Genomic DNA, 21088 nt, shown 5'->3' on the forward strand with positions numbered 1-21088 from the left:
CATAAGATGTTATGTGAGGGGTTTGACCCTGATGAAACAATTATGTTTACACTTATGTTCTTAAATATTGTGGTTTAATACCATTTGCCAATAATTAAAAAAAAAACTAAAAGCAATATCATTTTCAACTCATAGTTATTTATTATCACCACAGTAAAAAAAAACGATAGTTTGATTAATAATTGAAAGTGATGCCATGTGTGTGTATATGTATATATAATTGCTAAAGGTCATTTATAGAAATTAATTTCTTAGGTTCATTGTTGAATTTGAATTTATAGTAAAAAACTAGGGAATGAAAGAAGAATTCTTGAAATGGTAAAACATTTAATACAAAACATATAAGTTTATAAAAAAAATTTAATTGATTCAATTAGAAAATACATTGCTTATGATATTTATTTTTAGTAATTAATCTAAAAAAATGAAGAAACAAAGGCATGATCATTACGAAAATACTCAATCAGGTTTGGATTTGATATATGAATTTAAGGATTTACATTAGATATAAAATACTCGAGGTAAAGATGTATCATTATATCTCATCTATGAAAAAACTACTTGACACATAGAGGTATTACGGTTTATTACCAGCCTATTCCAATATTCAGATAGAGCTTAGATAAATATAGAACAAACGAGCATAAATCAAGCCAACCATTAACATTATTAAAGGAAAGTGCCTCATTAAAATTCGAGTACATTCGAGTCTAGATTTAATAAACTGACCTATCTACTAGAACTTTAAAACAAAAAATATAATTTTTTTAAAATTTTATTTAACTCGATTAGGTTATAAATGAATCATAATACTTTTAAGTAATTAATCTAAAAAATCAAATGTTTAATCATCATGAGGATACTTATTTAGGCTTGATTTTTATACATGAATTTAAGGATATACATTGGCTATGATACTCAAGGTAAAGATGTATCTCTAGATTCAATCCATGACAAAATTGTGTGGCACGTGGGGGTATTATAGTCTATTACTAGCCTACTCCAATATTTAGATTGAGCCTAGATAAATACAAAACAAACAAGCATAGCTTGAGCCAACCATCGACATTATTGAAGGAAAATGCCCCACTAAGATTTGAGTACATCCGAGTCTAGATCTAGCAAACTAACCTACCTACCTTTACCTATAAAAAATTTAATACAAAACATATAACTTTTAATTTTTTTTAATTAATTTAATTAGGGTATAAATTGGTCGCGATAAATTCAATAATTTATCTAAAAAATCAAAAGTATAATCTTTATGGAGATACTCATCCAGGTTTGATTTTTATATATGAATTTAAGGATTTACATTAGCTATAATATACTTAAGGTAAACATGTATCCCTAGATCCAATTTATGACAGAACTGTTTGAATTATAGGGGTATTATAGTCTATTACCAACTTCTTTCAATATTCAAATAGACTTTAGATAAATACAGAACAAACGAGTATAGATCAGGCCAACCACTAACATTATTAATTATAAGTGCCTCATTAAGATTTGAGTTTGGATCCAGTAGATTGACCTACCTACCAATACCTACCAAAATTTTAAAACAAAACACGTAACTTTTCAATTTTAATAAGTAATATTGATTTACTTATTAAACAAACATTCAAATTAAATGTGTGTTTAATAATGTGATGTAAAATGTTTTTTAATTGAAAATGAATCGAAATGATTTTTTTTTTAATTTTTAACATCAGCATATAAAAACCATAAAACTTTAAATGCATTGATTTGATGTCTTTTAGACAATTTTTTTTTGAAAAAATACTTTAAAAAGAAAAGATTACTATAACGCCAAACATAAACTTCTTCTGTTATCTAAATGTCTTCATTGATTTCTCTAATCATATTATTATGAAAAGTGGAAGAACACTAAGCAAATGAAAACATAACATGTTATTATGAAAAGTGGAAAAACACTAAGCAAATGGAAACATAACACAAATGTTAACTTTTTTATATCTTTATAATGAGAAGCAAAAGGGCCATGAGATGATGACTTGATTAATGCTTAATTATGGACTTTGACAAGATATTGGATAACGAGATTTGATAGACCAATTGTATTTTTTTTTCTTTTAAAAAGGTTTAATTTTGTCATGTTTTATATTAGGAAATGAGTCTGATCAATTATGTTTTTTAGGACAAGATGAATATTTAATTCATTAAATAACCTTAAATGGTCCCTAAAGTTTTCTCCTTTATTCATTTTAATACTCCTACTAGAATTTTGGCACCAACTAATTATATTTGTTGTTTTTTAAGTCATTTTACCCTTTTACGGATGTTCATATGGTTATACATGGTAGTCATTCAATGGTCATGGGTTATATAAAGCATAGTTACATGACCCAACTTAGTTGACAAGTCAATCCGGTGATCTACTGATTCGGAGCCAAGCTTGAGTTGGGTTTCTTATGGAATAATATCTTTTTTTTTTAATTAAAATGATGTCATTTTATTTTAAAAAACTGAAAATAAATTTTCCTGGTAAAAAATTAGATTGACTTATTGATCCGTGAATTGACCCAGCTAAATCAAAATGAAAAATCAAATACTAAGATATTTATTTGAGACTGTGATAACCTCATAAAAAACAAACCAAACAAAGTTATTAAACCCCATGAAATCCATGACCATGGTCATGGGGTTGGCAGGTTAAACTGGAAAAATCAGGTCAATTCAATATGTTGTCGTCTCAATATTAAAAAAAAAAGATGTCATCTTGTTTTTTTTTAAGCCAGACCAAATTTTTACTGGTAATTCAAGTAGCTTTTAGACCCTCCAAGTTGATTGGGTCACGTTGGAATAACCCCCACATGGTTTAACTTGAAACTCAGGCTAAGTAAGAAATTAAATCTAGTGGTTTAAAGGTTGACTTGATGGACAAAATTTAATAACAATGTCAAACAATTTATTGTTGCCTATTTTTTTTATATTCAAAACTTTTTAATTCGACTAGCAATATATCATAATACAATAAATTAATGCCTCCTAAAAGAACTTGAATAGGTAAGTTTGTTTCTTTTTTTTTACAAATTAAAACAACACACATAAGATATGGATGCAAAGTTTTGTAGTTAAACCTTCCGTTCATGAAATATTAGCTTTGAATAAAATACATGGCACCTAACTTCATAAAAGACTAAACATATCAATAACTAACAAAACTTTTTCTTGTCAAGTTAGTAGCATAAGTAGGGTATTAAACTTGGTCTTCCGAATTGATTTAGAAAATTTATAATCTAAGTTAGATTTTAATTTAAATTGGAAAAAACAATGACTATGTTAAATCCGACTAACTCATGAATTAGGTTGACTTAGCCAAACTTAGTTAAGTCAACACCAACATTTTTTTTAAAAGGATGAAATGACATTATTTTGATAAAGAATGATTAATCCAAGTTGATTTGATGAATCCAAACTTTTTTCAAAGTTAGTCTCAATAATTGCAGTTTTTTCAATTATAATAATTTAATAAAATATTACCTTCTATTATGCAGTTGATAATCATTTGATCCATTGATGAGTTAAGAAAACATCATTCAATGGCGGTGTCATGTAATTTAAGACCAGTGGATCTAATTTATTATATCCAAGTTTAGTGATGTTTAATAAACCCATTGAAATTAAAGATTGATCATTAATTTACATCCAGTCTAACTTAATCTCTATTTTACAAAATTAGCAAATAAAATTATATAATTGAGAAAAATATTTTTAGTTTATAAATATACAATATAATAAGTATACAATGACTTATAATCATAACAAAAAGACTAGCATGCTTACTAAACAAATATATAATACTGTATAAATGATCAAATCACAATTATAACATTTATACTCATGTATAAGATTAAACAAAACTAAAAGAATAGTTACTTGTTAAAGCAATTTAAAATTAATTAAATTTTGTTATTGTCAATGATCAATTATTTGTTATAAGGTTTTATTCCTCCTTACTATATGCAATAAGATTTTCTTCAATAAGTCTCCTATGATTTAACAACATCACCTTATATAGGTGTACTCATAAACAAAATCCAACAAACTAAGAAAATAATACTAAATTAACCCTCTATAAGGGTTAAACCTAAGCTTTAGATTAAGAAAAACTTTGATAGGAAATGAATGTTTAAAACAAAAAAACCAATGTTAGAAAATAAGGTGAAGAAGAGTATCAAATTTTGTCAAAACAATGCAGAATTAACCAACTTTAAACACTCTTCTTCAACCCATTTGCATAAAGAGTTTTAAGAGATAAAAGTTGATGGATTTACCTCACTAGCAACTTTGATTACCCATAGTAAACTAGAATTAAACCTGGATGTTTTTTGATTTAAATCAGATGACTTTTGAGTTGGAAAATTTGTTTAGGTGCTATTGAAAAAGTTTTGAAAAAAATAATTAGATTCTTCCTTCTACTAATTGGACAAACTAATAAGTAAAAAAAATTCTTCATAGACTAACTCCAAGTTCAAATCCCAGTTGTAAAAAACAATCTTTTATAACTCAAAATATTATTTTACAATAAACCTAGACTCATGCCTAGGCTCAAGCACGAGCCGATATGCGTGTACGAGTTTAAGACCAAAGTTCATTTTGCTTAGTTACTCTCTTCTTCGAAAGCCTGAGTGTATTTTAGGCTCAATTTTAATTTCTCAAATATTCACTTTATAAATACAATTTTTTTCTTCTATGTGAGACAAATTTTTTAGAGAGTTTCGAGTTTCACCAAAACATACCAACCTAGATTTTTATAAAATAATTTTTCATTCACTCATAATTTATTTAAATTACATTATTGTTTCATGTTAAAGAACTTATATTGGATATTAAACTTCATTTCATTTTTATTTTTACCTCAATTGTGTCCAATAACCATATTTTTAAACAAGTTTTCCAACAATCTTGTACTTTAATATCTCATTAATCTTATTGTTTTTCTTTGATTATATTTGATATTGTGATTGAGATTGTATTTTATTTAATCCACATGTTTAATTATGTTTGATTAAATATTATCTATCATAAATTTACATGAGTTCATTAAAAATTCATTTTTAAATTCTAATTAAAAAACTATAACTTGTTATTTTTATTTTTTTTTTAAAATTGCAATATTAATTTTTCTAATTATGAGGTATTTGAGAGTGTGATATTAATTATTTTTTAAAATGTATTTTTTTTTGAAAATATATCAAAATAGTATATTTTTTAAATTTTTTAAAATTATTTTTAATATCAACATATCAAAATAAATAAAAAATATAAAAAAATAATTTTTTTAAAATTTAAAATTTTTAAAATGCTATTTCAAATACAATTCCAAACTAAATCTACCTTAACTTTCCTAACCCCTCATTAAACTAATCAAAATTTCCTTGTCATGTCGTCCTTTCTTCATGGCAAAACACGTGCCATCAAGCAACTTATAGCACAAAAAATCCAACGTCTAATCTTTCTTTTTGACACAAACATCTGAGAAGAAAAATGAAAGAAAAATCATTACATGTACACAAACAACGCATCATGCAATAACACAAACAACATTCAGATACAGAACAAAACCTAAGAGAGACAAGCTTCAGATCCTTGTTGGATTCCCATTTCTGTTCCTTAACAACAACAAACCTCCATTTCCAAATCCCTGTTTCTGTCTCTGTCCGTCCCTCTTGAAAAAAAGAAAAAAGAAAAGAAAAGAAACTGAATATTCTTCCTATTTCTATCTGTATATCTCTCTAGCTATCAAAGTATGTTGATTGAAAGCAAATTTTCAATCTTTCTATGATACAAAGGCAGAGAGAGACAAAGTGTGAATTGGTAGACAAGAATAACAGTTACCCACGAAAAAGGGTTTCTTAAAAACCCAGCAAAATTAATGATTTCTCTGGTTCCTCAACAGACACTGCTCTGTTTTGTGCAATCGTTTATTGGGGTTTCTTGAGCTTATTCGAGGAAAGTTTTCTTCTTGGTGCAATGTGGGTTCAATTTTGTAGGTGATTCCATTGGATCTTCAAAGGAAAGAGGAAAGGAAATAAATAAATGGCTTTGTTTAGGAAGTTCTTCTTTAGAAAACCACCTGATGGGCTTTTGGAGATCTCTGAAAGGGTTTACGGTATGCTTTAAATTTGAACAATTTGGCAAACTTTATGGTTAAAGGTTGATGGGTTTTGGTTCTTTTGTGTCTTGAATTACTTGCATTGATGTTGGTAGGCAATTGGTCTTAAAAGTCCGTATCTTTTGAGATACTATTGTGGGTAATGTAGATGTTATGTTTGTACTGATTTTAAGTTTTTTGAATTACCTGCGTTGGGTTTGTGGATAATTGGTTTTGAAGTCTCTATCTTTAACTTCAGGTTTGAAGAAGATTCATGGGTTTTATTTGTTTTTTGATTTGTTTTTTCTATCATTTGATTTTTTAGTGTTTGAAACTACTTGTATTGATGCTAATAGCTAACTGGTTTTAGAGCCTCCATCTTTTAATATACTATTCTGGATAATGCAGATGTTGTGATATGTAAATAGCAACTATTTGCTTACTGTAGGGCTCAAGATTATCGGTTTTCTTTTGTTTCATATATCATCTATTTGTCATTACGTCTAGTGTTTTATAATACTTGCATTGGTGTTGATGGTTAATTTGGTTTTAAAGTTTCTATCTTTGGAAATACTATTGTGGATAATGCTGATGTTATGCTTTTATCTTTGTAAATATTAATGATGGTTCGTGTTGTTTGGTTTCAGTCTTTGATTGCTGCTATTGTACGGACACTTTTGAAGATGAAGAATATAAAGTGTACATTGGAGGCATAGTGGGTAAACTTCATAACCATTTGCCTGATGCTTCATTTATGGTGTTTAATTTCCGAGAGGGCGATAACCAAAGCCAGATTTCTAGCGTATTGTCCGAATTTGACATGACTGTGATGGACTATCCCCGACACTATGAAAGTTGCCCCATACTCTCAATGGAGATGATTCATCACTTCTTACGGTCGAGTGAAAGCTGGCTGTCACTTGGGCAACAAAATGTGGTCTTGATGCATTGCGAACGAGGTGGGTGGCCAGTTCTGGCTTTCATGCTTGCTGCCTTATTGCTATATGGGAAGCAGTTCACTGGTGAGCAGAGAACTCTAGACATGATTTATAAGCAAGGGCCTCGAGAGCTTTTACAGCTGATGTCCCCTATTAATCCATTACCTTCGCAATTGAGGTACTTACAGTATGTATCAAGGAGGAACGTGGGAACACAATGGCCTCCTCTGGATAGAGCACTTACATTGGATTGCATTATTCTTAGATTAGTTCCTGGTATGGATACAGAGGGGGGTTGCAGGCCGATATTTAGGATATATGGACAAGACCCTTTTATGGCTGCTGATAGGAATCCTAAAGTTCTGTTCTCAACACCAAAAAGGAGCAGATTCGTCCGGCATTTCAAGCAGGTAGCTCAAGTTTCTTCAATTTGTACAATTTCTATCAATTTTTATTTGAAAAGTTAATTGTATTTTTTCTCCAGAACAGAATCTTATCATTGTTTATGGTGTTCTACATTACTTAAATAAGATGGCCTTTCCAGGATCTGTCTTACTACTAGGAGCAGTAATAAAACAGTTGAATTTCTTTGCAAGAGCAGTGTCTGTGTACATATTTTTTCCCATCTGATTGACCTTTTCAGTTGGCTACTTTCATGATTTTTTTCCTTCTATTTATGATGGTTATTAGCAAAGAGTTGTTATCTTTAACACTCATGTTATATCTGCTGATGCACATGAAGTAATTCTAAAAGCTTAAGGAGCCGGGTCGTCCATGCCTTTCTTTTCGACTTTTCTGAAATAAGCACCTGTTATGTTAAGGTGACTATTATGGTTTTCTGTGATCAAAACAATATCATGCCTGAGACAGTATTGTCATCTATAAAATCGCTTATGTTTACAGTTAATTTATTTTAGCTGGTGGTTTTCTTCCCCTTATCTTTAGAGATTTGTTAATAGTACACATACTGATATGAACTCACACACACATTGCATACAAAATTATGCTTTCTGTTTGCACCATAGTCTATTGATAATCATAAATTTATATGTAATCATCTCTATTATTAGGTAAACTTGTTCCATTCTCATCCTGTCTCTGAAAACTGCATTTATACTTTTTGTAAAGTTTGCTGTGCATGCTTTCAAATTCTTCATTTATTTTGGCAGGCAGAATGTGAATTGGTTAAAATAGACATCCATTGTCATATACAAGGTGATATTGTCATGGAGTGTATTTCCTTGGACAGTGATCACGAAAGGGAACAGATGATGTTTCGGGTCATGTTCAACACAGCCTTTATAAGATCAAATATCTTGATGTTCAATCGTGATGAAATTGACACGATATGGAATGCAAAGGATCAATTTCCCAAGGACTTCAGAGCAGAGGTATCTAGTTATCTTTCATTTCTTGAAATTTACTATGACTAGAGATAATGAATGTTTTGGGTCTGGATGAAGGTTCTTTTCTCAGAGATGGATTCTGCTACTTCAATTGCTGCAATTGATTTGCCTGGTTTAGAAGAGAAAGATGGCCTACCTATGGAAGCGTTTGCAAGAGTGCATGAGATTTTCAGCAACGTGGACTGGCCAGATACAAAAACTGATGTAGCACAAAATGCGCACCAGCATATCATAGCACCCCAAGAAAATTTGGACAGTTCTCCCCAGATGGCAGAAATAGGCAGTGTATTGATGGAATCAACCCTTGTTAAAGTTCAAGAGAAATTGAAACTAAAAGAATCAGAAAACAAGACTCCAAGTCCCACTTCCATTACCCCGATGAAACAATCTATCCTCTCTTTTGAACCATTTTCAGATACAAATTCAGTAAGAGAGGAGGCTGAACCTCAAGAACTAAAGGTTGCCCTCCAATCTGTGCCCTCTATAAAATCATCTCCTGATGAAAATTCAGCTGGGGAGAAGGTAGAACCCCAAGAACTGAAGGTTGCCCTCCAATTTACGCCCTCTATTAAGCCATCTTCAGATGAAAATTCAACTCAAAAGAAGGTTGAACCACAAGAGCTCCAGGTTGCTCTCCAACTGTCAGCTCAATCTAAGCTCATATCACAGCGAGTACCTCAGAGATCGCACTCTTCTCCAGTTTCCTATAGCAATTCCTTGCAGGCCTCACCTGTGCCTATGTCAAGATACCATGGTGCACCCTCTAACCTTGGCATCACAGCTTTGTTGTATGATCATGCTGCATCTAAAGGCGAAGAAGTCGTTTGTCCAGTGACAGTATCTCTACCTTCCTCTGCTATATCATCTTCAGTCACAGGTGTACTTAAAATTGCACCACTCAGTAATGTGTCTTCTCTGAGGACACCACCACTTCCTACCCCATTGCAATCTTCAATTGGAGCTCCTAAAACTACAGAAAAGCCTTCTCCAACATGTCCTATTCCTCCTCCTACTCAACCCATTTCAATTTCTTCTTCCGTCACAGAATTATCCAAACCTGCACAACTCAATCAGGTGTCTACTCCGGGGACACCACCATGCCCTCCTAACTCATTCCAATCATCAATTGAAACACATCAAACTATCAAAAATTCTTTTGTTTCTTGTTCTATTCCTGCTCAATCTTTTTCCAAAGAAACAGATTCTTTACTCAGTCAACATCCTCAGGCAACATCTGGCAGTATTTACTCACCGTTGGTTCCTTCTCCTCTTCACTCTTCTCTTTCTGCCTCTTTGTCTCCTGTTATCAAGAGTTCATCTTCAGCTCCCCCAGCCCCTCCTCCACCCCCTTCTTTTTTAGGAGCACTTCCATCTTCTGCTGACAGGAACTCGTATCCAGCTCCCCCTCCTCTACCCCTGGGAATGGCCTCTAAGGTTGCTAGCTCAGTTACTTCGCAGTCTGTGAAGAACTTGGCTGTTGGGCCCAGATCACCACCACCACCTTCTCCTCCCCTACTTGCTGGATCTGCTTTGGGTCCCACTAGTGCTCCTTCAGTGCCGCCGCCACCACCACCTCCTCCTCTGCATTCTGGATTTGCCTTGGGCCCCAGTACTGCTCCTTCAGTGCCACCACCACCACCTCCTCTGCATTCTAGATCTGCCTTGGGTCTCACTAGTGCTCCTTCAGTGCCACCACCACCACCTCCTCCTCATAGCTCTGCTGTTTCTTCATATAACAATGCCGCGCATATTCCTCCTGTGCCACCTCCTCCTGCTCCTTTGGCCAACGGGTTGTCAAGAACTAGCAGTGTCTCCTCACTATCACATGCTGGAGTTAGTAATGGAAATGTACCTTCAGTTCCTGGACCACCTTCTGGTGCTCCATTTAGTGCAAAGGGGCGGGGCATGTTTCGTATAAATTCAAAAAATCAACCCAGAAAAGCCAACCTGAAACCTTATCACTGGTTAAAATTAACTAGGGCCGTGTCAGGCAGTTTATGGGCTGAGGCGCAAAAAGCTGATGAAGCTTCCAAGTATACACCATTTGTTTTATTGCTCTCTTCAAAATGGCCTTCCTCTATTATCTCTATGTTGTCACTTATTATACCTTATCAAATTTGTCTGTACTAGGGCTCCAGAGTTTGACATGTCAGAACTTGAGACTCTTTTCTCAGCAGCTGCTCCAAATTCTGATCGTGGGAGCACAGCAGGGAAATCAAATCGGCGCACCGTGGGACATAAATCTGATAAAATCCAGCTGGTAATCAGTTTGAATTCATGGGAGTGGAGCCTATGCTTGATTTTATCGATTGCATGACTTACATTTATTAATGCCAAGTTCAATTCACTACTTGGGGCATCCCAACTAGCCTACCCATTTTAACTCTACTTAGGATTCACTAACAAGCATCTCAAGTGCCATCGTGTTTAGTTTTACCAATACTTGCAGATAATTATAGGTTCCTTAAACAACGAAGTCAGGTCTAGGTGGGTTGCCTTTCTGGTGTAGCCATGTAGGGTTAGGGTAGGGTTTCTTCAGTTGATTGAATTTGGTCATCTTCAATTTAGGTTAGGCAATTGGTTTTGCGAAATTATATCAAACAGAATTGTTCACCTGATGTTGGCAGTCCAAATTTTATCTGTTTAATATTGTTTTAAAGGAGATTAATATCAAATTTGTACCAACAATTCATTTGGTTGAAAGATCACTCGTATTTGGTTTTTATTTGCAAATTACAGAACTGTATTATTGCAAGCTCTCATGTTCAGTGCTTGACATGCATTTTTGCAGTGTATCCTGTATTCTGGATAGTAGTAGATAACTAGCAAAACATCTCATTTGAATTTGTTTCTTCACGAGGTGTTTACTGGTTCTGCAGATTGAACTTAGACGGGCATATAATTGTGAAATCATGCTTTCAAAGGTTAAAATTCCTCTGCCAGATCTGATGGTAAGATGAACCTTGTTGCACTTGTCTGAGCTAATTTTTTCATAAAACAATGTGTTAAAATTAGATTGTACAAAATTTGTATTATGGACTGCAGTTTCAAAGCTGAGGAGATTTTCATAATTATTTTGTGTTCAAAGCTTCTGTACCTATCCGTAAATGTGAGAATGCTTGTCATAGTGATTTCATGGTGGTGATTGAAAACTTAAAAGTTTTCTTGTTGTTCCATGTACCTTGCATTCCTACGTGATTCCTTTGAATGTTAAACATATACCAGCCTTCATGCTGCGGTAAATAATTCTTCTGGAATCTACTAAATGATGACGTGTAATTGGTTTTGAATTTGAGAAAACATGCCAACCCTGATACCTGACCCTTTTTAATGCAAATGAACAAAGACATACTTTTCCTGCTGAAGTTTGCTATGCATGCTTGCATTCATTTTAGAGACTTTAACTGCTCAAATGTTTTTGGTCGGTTCTCTTACATCCTTGCTTCTCTAACTGTCTTGCAGAGTTCGGTTCTTGCTTTGGATGATACAGCATTGGATGTTGATCAGGTTGATAACCTTATTAAGTTTTGTCCAACAAAAGAGGAGATGGAATTACTCAAGGTATTACAAATTCTTTTGCTGCTTTTTTACTTTTTCTGTTCATAAATCCTCTACCACTTCATGCCATGTTGAGAGCTGTCACCACCAATTATTTATTTTTCTATTTGTTCATAATTTAAAACATCGATCAGCTAATGCAGTCCCTCATGTTCATTGAGTTAAAACCAGAATTTCTTACATTCAGGGTTATAATGGAGATAAAGAGAACCTGGGAAAATGTGAACAGGTGAGTGAAGTATTTATTTTTCAGATTAACTTTCTTGTTCTTATTATTGTATTTTCTATCTTGTTATAGTTCATGCCCTTGTTACAAATGAAATGCAAAAGGTTGGCTTATTTTGCTCTTTACTCCTTTTTAATTGATTAACCAACCAGTAGACAATGAATAATGCTTATTGACATTTGTGAACCTCTGGTTCCTACTTTTGTAGCATATCATTGGAAACAAATCATGTAAATGAGCTGCAATGTGGTTTGAGAATGTCAACTCCATACATGTTTTGGCCTTGTATTCTAATTCAACACCTTTTGCATTTTTCATGATAGTTTTTCTTAGAAATGATGAAAGTGCCACGTGCAGAGTCAAAGCTAAGAGTTTTTTCGTTTAAGATACAATTCCAATCCCAGGTTATTGGCCAATCTCTTTGATTATGTTGATTCTATGATGTTTTCATCGTTGTTTGTTGTTTTTTTTGGCAATAGAGGTCCCTATGGTTCAATGATTCAGTCACATTGAAACCTGCGGTTTCAAAAGGACTATTGGATTCTTGAAATGACAAAGTTAGTCCCTCCCTCCAAGTTCATTAGAAATTTCTGCTAATGTCAAATTATTAGCTTAAGGGCACATGGCACTCACCGATTGGCTGAGATTTTGGTCAAGTTTGATCATTGACCAAACTTGGCTACAGATTGTAACTTAATGGAAATTGGTTATGGAACTGGATGGAGAGACTAACTCTGTCTGAAATTCAAATCTCAAGACTCAATTGCCCTTTTTTGAACCATGGGGTTCGATGTGACTGCAGCATTGAAGCATAGGGACCCCTGCTGCAGTAAAACCATTGTTTGCAAATATTTAGCCCTTGTCTCACACCTATTTCAGGTTTCTGATCTCAGAGGTAATTTGAATATTGTAAATTCGGCTTCTGAAGAGGCAAGTCAGATCTTTTTACTTCTCTAGTTTCTTCCAGCAATGTTAGTTCTCTGAAGATTTTCAACTCTAACAGCATTTCCTATCATGTATTTTATCAGATCAGGAGCTCAGCAAAGTTGAAAAGGATCATGCAAACAATTCTTTCTCTTGGTAATGCTCTCAACTTTGGTACTGCAAGGGGTAAGTTGCAACTCCATTGGTTAGCATCCTGTTGTTATAACACTTTAGAGAATATGAAATTAGGCATAACAGTAATGCACATCACTCCAGAGAATATGGAATTAGGCGTAACAGTGTTGCACATTAGTTTGTGCCCATGTTAGAAAAGTCTAACAGACAGCTTGTTCGAGAGAGCCATTAATCTAATCTATAGGACCTTTTTTATGCAAAATCATTATACTGATGACTTTTTTTTTTGTCTGGTTTTTATGTCTCTTCTTGAAATCCCAATTTTTTGTTTAAATAAGATGCTGAATTCTTTGTAAATCCAGAACCTCCTCCTGTATAATCTCAAGTCTTTGATTGTAAGATCCAAACATTTACTGTAGGATTCTGTACCAGACATTGTTGCCCAGAAAGTGATTAAAGCTAAAGAAGTAACAAGATAGAAAACTATACCTCACACCTTGATGCAATCTAATTTTGTAATTACACTGAGGTTGGAATGTTATACTTGAACCTGGACTTGCAAGATCATGTGGTTGAGCATGCACCATACATAAATGGTCAAACAAAGCCCTTCTTTCTCCCACCTTATTAATGGGACCTAAAATATGCAGAATATTTTCTCTGAAATTGAAGATCTTGTTTGATGAGATTAATTCCAGGAGTTTTGGAGTTAATCTCTCTGCCTGTCTTATTCTTTTGTGCTTCTCTTGTATCCTCTTGATGTGCTTGCATCAGATCTGGATTGTTCTTTCAGTAATTTCAAAATTTCATTGCTTTAGGTTCTGCAGTTGGATTTCGAATGGATAGTCTCCTCAAACTCACTGATACACGAGCTCAAAACAACAAGATGACTCTCATGCATTATCTTTGTAAGGTAGAATATTTTCCTTTAAATTGAATTGCAGCTTAAATCATGAATTTATGATTTGTTTGGTTACCATCAGTATATGTGAGTTAATTTTAGACAATGAAGACCATTGAATTGTCCAAGAGGCTGTTTCAAGACCAAAGGCAATTGATTTCTGCATGAATTAAACAAGATCTACTCCCCCACCTTAACCCTCCCTTGGTCTATTAGCTAAAATTTCCTTCCCACTCCATTCCTTTTAGTTGTTTGAGATAACATCTAGAGGACGGGAAAGAGGAAAATTGATGTAGTTGCACTGTCTATGACTGTTTAAGAGTGATTTTTGTACTGTCCTTGCTCCTAAAGCTGAATCAAGTCACTGGTGCTGACAGATGAGAAAAGGTTTACTTGGATTTTGGAGAGCTAATAAATGAAAAGTTTTTCGTGTTACATCCTTTGATTTGCCTTTTATGTGGCTGTAAGGTTCTAGTGACTGAAAGAACATATATCCAGAAATATAATTGACTAAGCTGTTTCGTTAAATTGATTGGATGGCAATTGATACCTACACTAAAACCCGTCTTGCCGAGGCTGGACTAGCTGAAAATGCATTTAATGACGCTGAGTGTTGACATCTAATCATCACAGAGTGTGTGAATCTGTTTTGTTTTTTAACTGAGAAATATATTTGCAATTGTTAACTTTTTTGCTGAATATTCATAAATTTTGTACACATTGAACATTAGAAGATACTGAAGAAATGGAAAACAAAACTTCTGATAAAACTATTTATTTGGGTTTGGTATTGAATCTTTTTGCATGAATCAATTGGTAGCCATGGAAATCTTAGCTTCTTCATCCCACCACAGATATTTATCTTTCACTTTTCTTTTCTTGCTGGCTTCTGAGTTGTAGGTACTTGCTGAAAAGCTTGCAGAACTGCTAGATTTTCCAAAGGATCTTGTGAGTTTGGAGGCTGCAACAAAAGTAATCTTCCTCCTCCTTTCTTTCCTTTTTTTTTTGGAAATTCAGTTTCCTTTACTTTGTTTGCTTGCTAAGTTATACATTCAATTTCGTGCAGATACAATTGAAATATTTGGCAGAGGAAATGCAAGCCGTTAGTAAAGGACTTGAGAAAGTTATGCAGGAATTGAGTGCTGCCGAGAATGATGGTTTGGTCTCAGAAAATTTTTGCAAGGCAAGTCCTTCCAGCTACTCTGTTCATTGTGTATAAAGGTTTCTCAGGATTTGCTGCAGGAATTACCTGCAATTAATGGAATTACTCGCCATTGGCATGCATGCAGGCACACATGCACGCACCTGTATAATATCCTTTATTGTGGCAGATTGTAATAATTAATATATCTTTCCTTTTCCTTGGAAATGTTCAGATTCTTAAGGAATTCCTTGCTTTTGCTGAAAGTGAAGTGAGGTCTTTGGCTTGCCTTTATTCCTGCGTGGTATGTATATGGAATTTTGTTTTGACCAGCTGCTTTTGGACAGTAATTCTGCACTCGAACTTGAACACTCACTACCAGAGGTTTTTGTTTTCTGAATCTGAATGTTTTAGGGTAGAAATGCGGATGCACTGGCTCTTTATTTTGGGGAAGATCCGGCACGTTGCACATTTGAGCAAGGTATTGTCCAGTATGTACCAACGTTGTTAAAATAAATTGGGCGTGAAAGTGAGTGTTTCACTGTAGCATTGGGATATAGTTCACCGTGGATTGCAATCCACATTGAAATTATCCTTTTGTTGTTGGGTGGAATAAAAAGAAGCCTCAGAGGGTGGTCATTATAAGATTGGTGGGTATGTTAGTCTTTTTCAAATTTTATATACATTAAAAATATGCATTTCTTCAATGTTAACAAAATTTAGAGCTGTCGACCGAGGGTTTTTTCGACTTTTCATATGCTTTTAAACAATAAAATCAAAAAAATATGGGCTTTTGGCTAAAGGTGTTTTTTTTTTTGGTTTTCCCCTTCTTCGAATACAGTTAAAATATGTTATTAATCTTAGAAAAGACAAAAAATAAGGTTTGTATTTGGGGGTATTTTTGTACTTTCACATAGGTTGTTTTACTTTTTACTTTTTTATTCAAGAAAGCTGCTATCGCATGCTCATTATGTACTAACAAGTGAGTGGCGTCATTGCCATTTAGGCAGCGCATGTGACGCCACCCGATGCCCAAACATAATCTTCCGTCGTTTTTTGTAAGCGCCACCATATACTCTTATGGTGTGGTGCATGACGATGTATGGTGGTTGGATTATTACCGGTGACTTTTTTTTTTTTTCTCTCTCTTTCCAAATAAAGTGCACGATTGTCCTCTTTGTTTTTTCTTTTTCAATTTCAATCCTCATTCTTTTGATTTCTTATTCTTTTTGTTAAAGTGTTATTGGCTTTCAATTTAGTTCTTCAATTATAATTTTTTTTCATTTCGGTATTTATTCTTTTGATTTGTAATTTATTTCCTTAGCCTTTTTGTTAAAGTTTTATTGACTTTTAATTTCATCATTTAATCAACATTAATGTTTTAATTTTTTCAATTTAACTCTTTTTTTATTTGTTTTTTCTTTTGTTCAAAGTTATTTTTCAATTCAATTTAACCCTCCAATTGAAATCTTTGTTTGTCCTCAAATTATTATTTTTTTATTTTCACCCTTATTCTTTTAATTAAAATTTTTTCTTAGATCCTCGTGTTATTGATTTTTTTTCTTGGTTTCATCTTTCGACATTTAATTTGTTGGGGATTCAGCTTTGTATTTTTGTTATTTGTAGTGCTTTCAATTTAATGATTTCGGTCACGAGTTTGAAAAGTTAATATTGTTTGGCATCTTTTTTTTGTTGCTCACTTTCTTTTACGATCTTATCATTTCACATTAATTTTTTTTTTTAAATATTGGTTTTGTGATTATCTTCAACTTCTTTTCCACGAGTTTATTTTAGTCTCATGACATATATCACGAGTTTTGTATGCCTTTTTTGGATTTAAGTGTTTTTTTTAAATTATTTTGTTTGTATTTGATTTTTGAAGATATTATTTTAATTTATCTATATATTTTTTTGTTTGTTCTATACATATGGATTTTATTTTTCAAAATAAAAAATATTTATTTTTAAATAATATTTTTTATATGTTTGGCCGTGCGAAATATATTTTAAGGATGTGGGTTTATTCAATCAATTTTATTTGTGTTTTTATTTTTATTATCTTTTATTAATTTAAATAAACAAGTTTAGTAAACACAATCGGGTAAATATTTTATTGTGATTGAATATCTTGATTTACATTTATCTCTTAATTTTTCAATTTTTCTTTTGATTATTTGTTAACAATTTTTTTTTTGTATATTTACGTAGATGCTTATCGATTTATTTAATTATATGCTTACATAGACTTTTCGATTTATATTTTGAATTTTTTATGTAAAAAATCACATCGAGAGATAGCCTGTATACCGACTATTTGTTTGAAAAAAAAATTTACAGTTCGTGGCGGAGCGCAAATTAAATAGCTAGTTATATTATAGTTATAGTATAAACTAAAAGATGTGGTGAAACACTATTCATTTCAATAGTTTCCCTATCTAATTTCACACTTCAACATTTAGTTCATTAAAGATTGAGCTTTATAATTTATTGTGGTTGGTTTTATATGTGGTTAGCTTGGTCTCATAACCCGTGTTACGAGTTTGGTGAATTAACTTGATTGACTCAAGTTTTATTTTTTTTTATTTTTTAATTGATATATATAGTTTTTCAATTTCATCCTTTAACATTGAGAATTAAGCTTCATGATTTATTTTGATTTATTTTCTATAAGGTTATCTCGGTCTCATGATTCGAGTCGCGGGTTAACCCAAATGACTCAAGTTTTTTTTTAATTTCATCATTCCGTATTGAGTTGATTATGAATTAGGCTTCATGATTTATTTTTGTTTGCTTTCTATGAGGTTATCATGGTCATATGTCTCGGGTTATATGTTTTGCATGTTAATCCGGGTAGACTCATGTCGTTTTATTGTGTCTTGCTTTTAGATTGATTTTTTTTAAATTTTATTCTTTAAAATTGAATTTATTAAGAATTAATGTTCATAATTTATTTTAATTTGCTTTTTATAGAGTTATCCTAGCACATGACTCAAGTTGTTTGTTTTATGGTTTTTTTTTTAATTTCATCCTTCAACATTGATTTAATTGAGAATTGAGTTTTATTTTGTGTTTTAATTTGCTTTCTATGAAGTTATTTCGGTCTCATGATCTGGGTCGCGGATTAGACAAGTTAACCCAAGTTGATCCAAATAGATCTAATGTGTTTTCTTCTCAATATTTTTTTAAAAACATGTCATCTTGATTTTTTTTAGTCAAACTATATTTTTAATGGTTTTCTGGGTTGTTTTTGAACCTGTCAAGTTGATCGGGTCACGTCGGGTTAACCCCCACTTGGTTTAAATTTTTTCTCTACTAGATAACATATTAATAACACCTAGATATTTTTTATACGTTAAAAAAATTGATATGACCTGCAATATAGCATGGGAAATGATATAGCAGCGATTACTAAATTAAGGTGTATATATGCATATCCATGTTTTCTGTGCATGGTTATGATATTCAGGTCATTCTTGAATATTATCATCAGCTCTTGAATCTCTGTTTGTACAGAAGGGGACCTTTCACTTTTTTATCTTCATTCATTCTGCAGTTGTGTCCACTCTGCTCAATTTTGTGAGGATGTTTGTCCGAGCACATGACGAAAACCTAAAACAACTTGAATTGGAAAAGAAAAAAGCAGAAAAGGAGGCACAGATTGAAAAGCCCAAGATTGCTTCTCCCAGAAAACTGTCTGAAAACTTGGTACAGACACCCATCAAAAGTGGGAGCATCCAATGATCAAGTGCTATATTCTGCCAATCCAACCAAAACCTGTTCTCGTATAGATAACATCATTGCAAAGCTGAGCTAAAAGGGAAAAACTAGAGCTCAAATCTGGAGAGAAGTGTTTACCTCTGCAGCAAAAATAAGAACTTAAATGCAGGTGTACAAGGCAGGGACGGATACTCTATTTTTTGTGTGGTAATCCTTGCTTACATGTCTTCTGTACTTGTGTTACTGTTTCAGTGTCATCTTTGATACTTCACTTGTGCCATTGCTTACCAAGTTTCTCTGCTTTCAGAGCAGAGATGTCAGCGATCTTCAATGACCCCCTCGATGAGTCCTCGACAGGTCGCAAGATACCTTCAGAATTTTGTAAAAATCAGTTAAAATTCGGTTAGCTAGAGATGGCAGGAGCATTGTTTGCTGTGTACATTTTGATGTACAGTGATGTAAATGTCTATATGTAGCCATTGTTAAATACTATTATTATTCATCAAGAGCCTCATTTCTCAAGAAAATGAAGAGGGTGATTTAGTTTGTAATTTAATGTTATTATTGTCGAACCTTTTTCATAACTTTCATGGAAGAATTTTCAGTGGGATCTATGTACAATCGTGGGATGAATTAATTAACCAAACATTTTCAAAACTGTAATTAGAATAAAATGTAGTTTCAATCACATTTCACCACAATCTTATTGCTATGCATCCTTTTCTGTTCATGATTATGTCATGGTGTTCATTCTTTTTTATCCTCCCTGATGTCCAGCCAGGTATGATACAAAAAACTGGGATCATCTTCCTTGCTTTTCTGCAGAAAGAGGATGAATTGCTGGGTTTTAAATTTAGAGAAAAAAAAATAATTTTTCTTATCCTGAGATCTAAGTTGATGTAAAATTTTATTCGCTCAAAAACCACCAGAAGATAAATCAAAATTGAAGCTAGCAATCTAAATGAATTTATGAAGAAAAAAACCTTGTGTTACCATAAACGAACTAATTTCCATTTTCGCTACAATCCATAAAAAGTTGATTTAGAAAACCTGGACTTCAATTTGAGTTAGTTTTCTAGTTGAATCAAACTAGAAATTAACCTAGTTCACTCAACTCAAACAAGTTTTTAATGATCCATTTAACTTAATTAAACTTGATCCAAATTTGGTTGGTTCAGTCTTGTAAAATAATAAGAGAATATTGTTTTAATAAAAATAATTGATTTAAATTGACTTGATGCCCGTGGATTGACATAGTAACTCAATAATCTAGGCCTTGTGTTTTTTAAAACAAGATTTATTATGTTTATTAAATCCTAAACTTTAAATTTTAATTAATAGTGGGATTTGATTCAACAATTTTTTTTTTAAAAAAAGTGTTTGAATTGAAATGGAAATAAAAATATGATACATGCTCTATTTCTCTCTTTTTAAAAATTAAACTAGACTTAACGAGTAGTGTCACACGAATTCAAGTTGGGTTATTATGAGTTCATATTGTATTGGAGTTTAGATAATCATATATTTGATGTAAATATAAACTAGATGAGTTATGGCAGTTGTAGTCAATTTATAGGTTTTAAAGTTTTTTTTTCTTGCCAAAAAAAGAAATTTGACTATTATTATAAAATAAAATAATTATGAAACTATATATATTTTTATTAGCAATAGAATACAAATATTAATAGAGAGTAGAAATGAAAAAAAAAAGATTAATTATTTGCTTTTGATTTATTTTACAAATAAGAATGTGAAGAGAAGATAACATTAAAAAAATCAGTGGTATTTCTTATTTGTTGCATTAGTAAACCTAGGATTCTATAAACTTTAGGTTTAATATCTTTTATCCATGGATCGGAGTTGATTTAGTCTAAGAATTTCACGCTATTAAAATATAGCATAATTCATATATTTGGATGTATATACAGACATATGTAAGCAGGGACGGAGCCCAAAACACTTTTTTTTTTTTTTTTAGATTCGAGGAAACCCCACTCCCTGGAAAGCGCATTTTGTGGGCC

General features: G+C 32.5%; 1 protein-coding gene across 3 annotated transcripts; it reads left to right on the forward strand.

Annotated features, from left to right (window-relative positions):
• The first annotated feature begins 5478 nt into the window (after positions 1-5478).
• On the forward strand, positions 5479-19618 carry LOC133689381 (formin-like protein 18). 3 transcript variants are annotated; one of them, XM_062109221.1, is made up of 18 exons: positions 5479-6139; positions 6769-7469; positions 8229-8450; positions 8523-10498; positions 10596-10725; positions 11345-11416; positions 11928-12026; positions 12211-12252; positions 12573-12653; positions 13129-13179; positions 13278-13359; positions 14127-14221; positions 15110-15181; positions 15276-15392; positions 15586-15654; positions 15765-15831; positions 18904-19274; positions 19375-19618. In XM_062109221.1, exons 1-17 carry the CDS (start codon positions 6067-6069, stop codon positions 19089-19091), a joined length of 4137 nt encoding a protein of 1378 aa, XP_061965205.1. In that variant the 5' UTR covers positions 5479-6066; the 3' UTR covers positions 19092-19274; positions 19375-19618. The 3 variants fall into 3 exon arrangements, with proteins under 3 accessions (XP_061965205.1, XP_061965206.1, XP_061965207.1); XM_062109222.1 differs by having other exon boundaries at positions 19380-19618; XM_062109223.1 differs by lacking the exons at positions 12573-12653; positions 13129-13179; positions 13278-13359; ... (5 more) ...; positions 18904-19274; positions 19375-19618 and having other exon boundaries at positions 12195-12243.
• The last annotated feature ends 1470 nt before the right edge of the window (positions 19619-21088 follow it).

The sequence above is a fragment of the Populus nigra genome, chromosome 3, assembly GCF_951802175.1.
Source record: "Populus nigra chromosome 3, ddPopNigr1.1, whole genome shotgun sequence".
Classification (NCBI taxonomy): domain Eukaryota; kingdom Viridiplantae; phylum Streptophyta; class Magnoliopsida; order Malpighiales; family Salicaceae; genus Populus; species Populus nigra.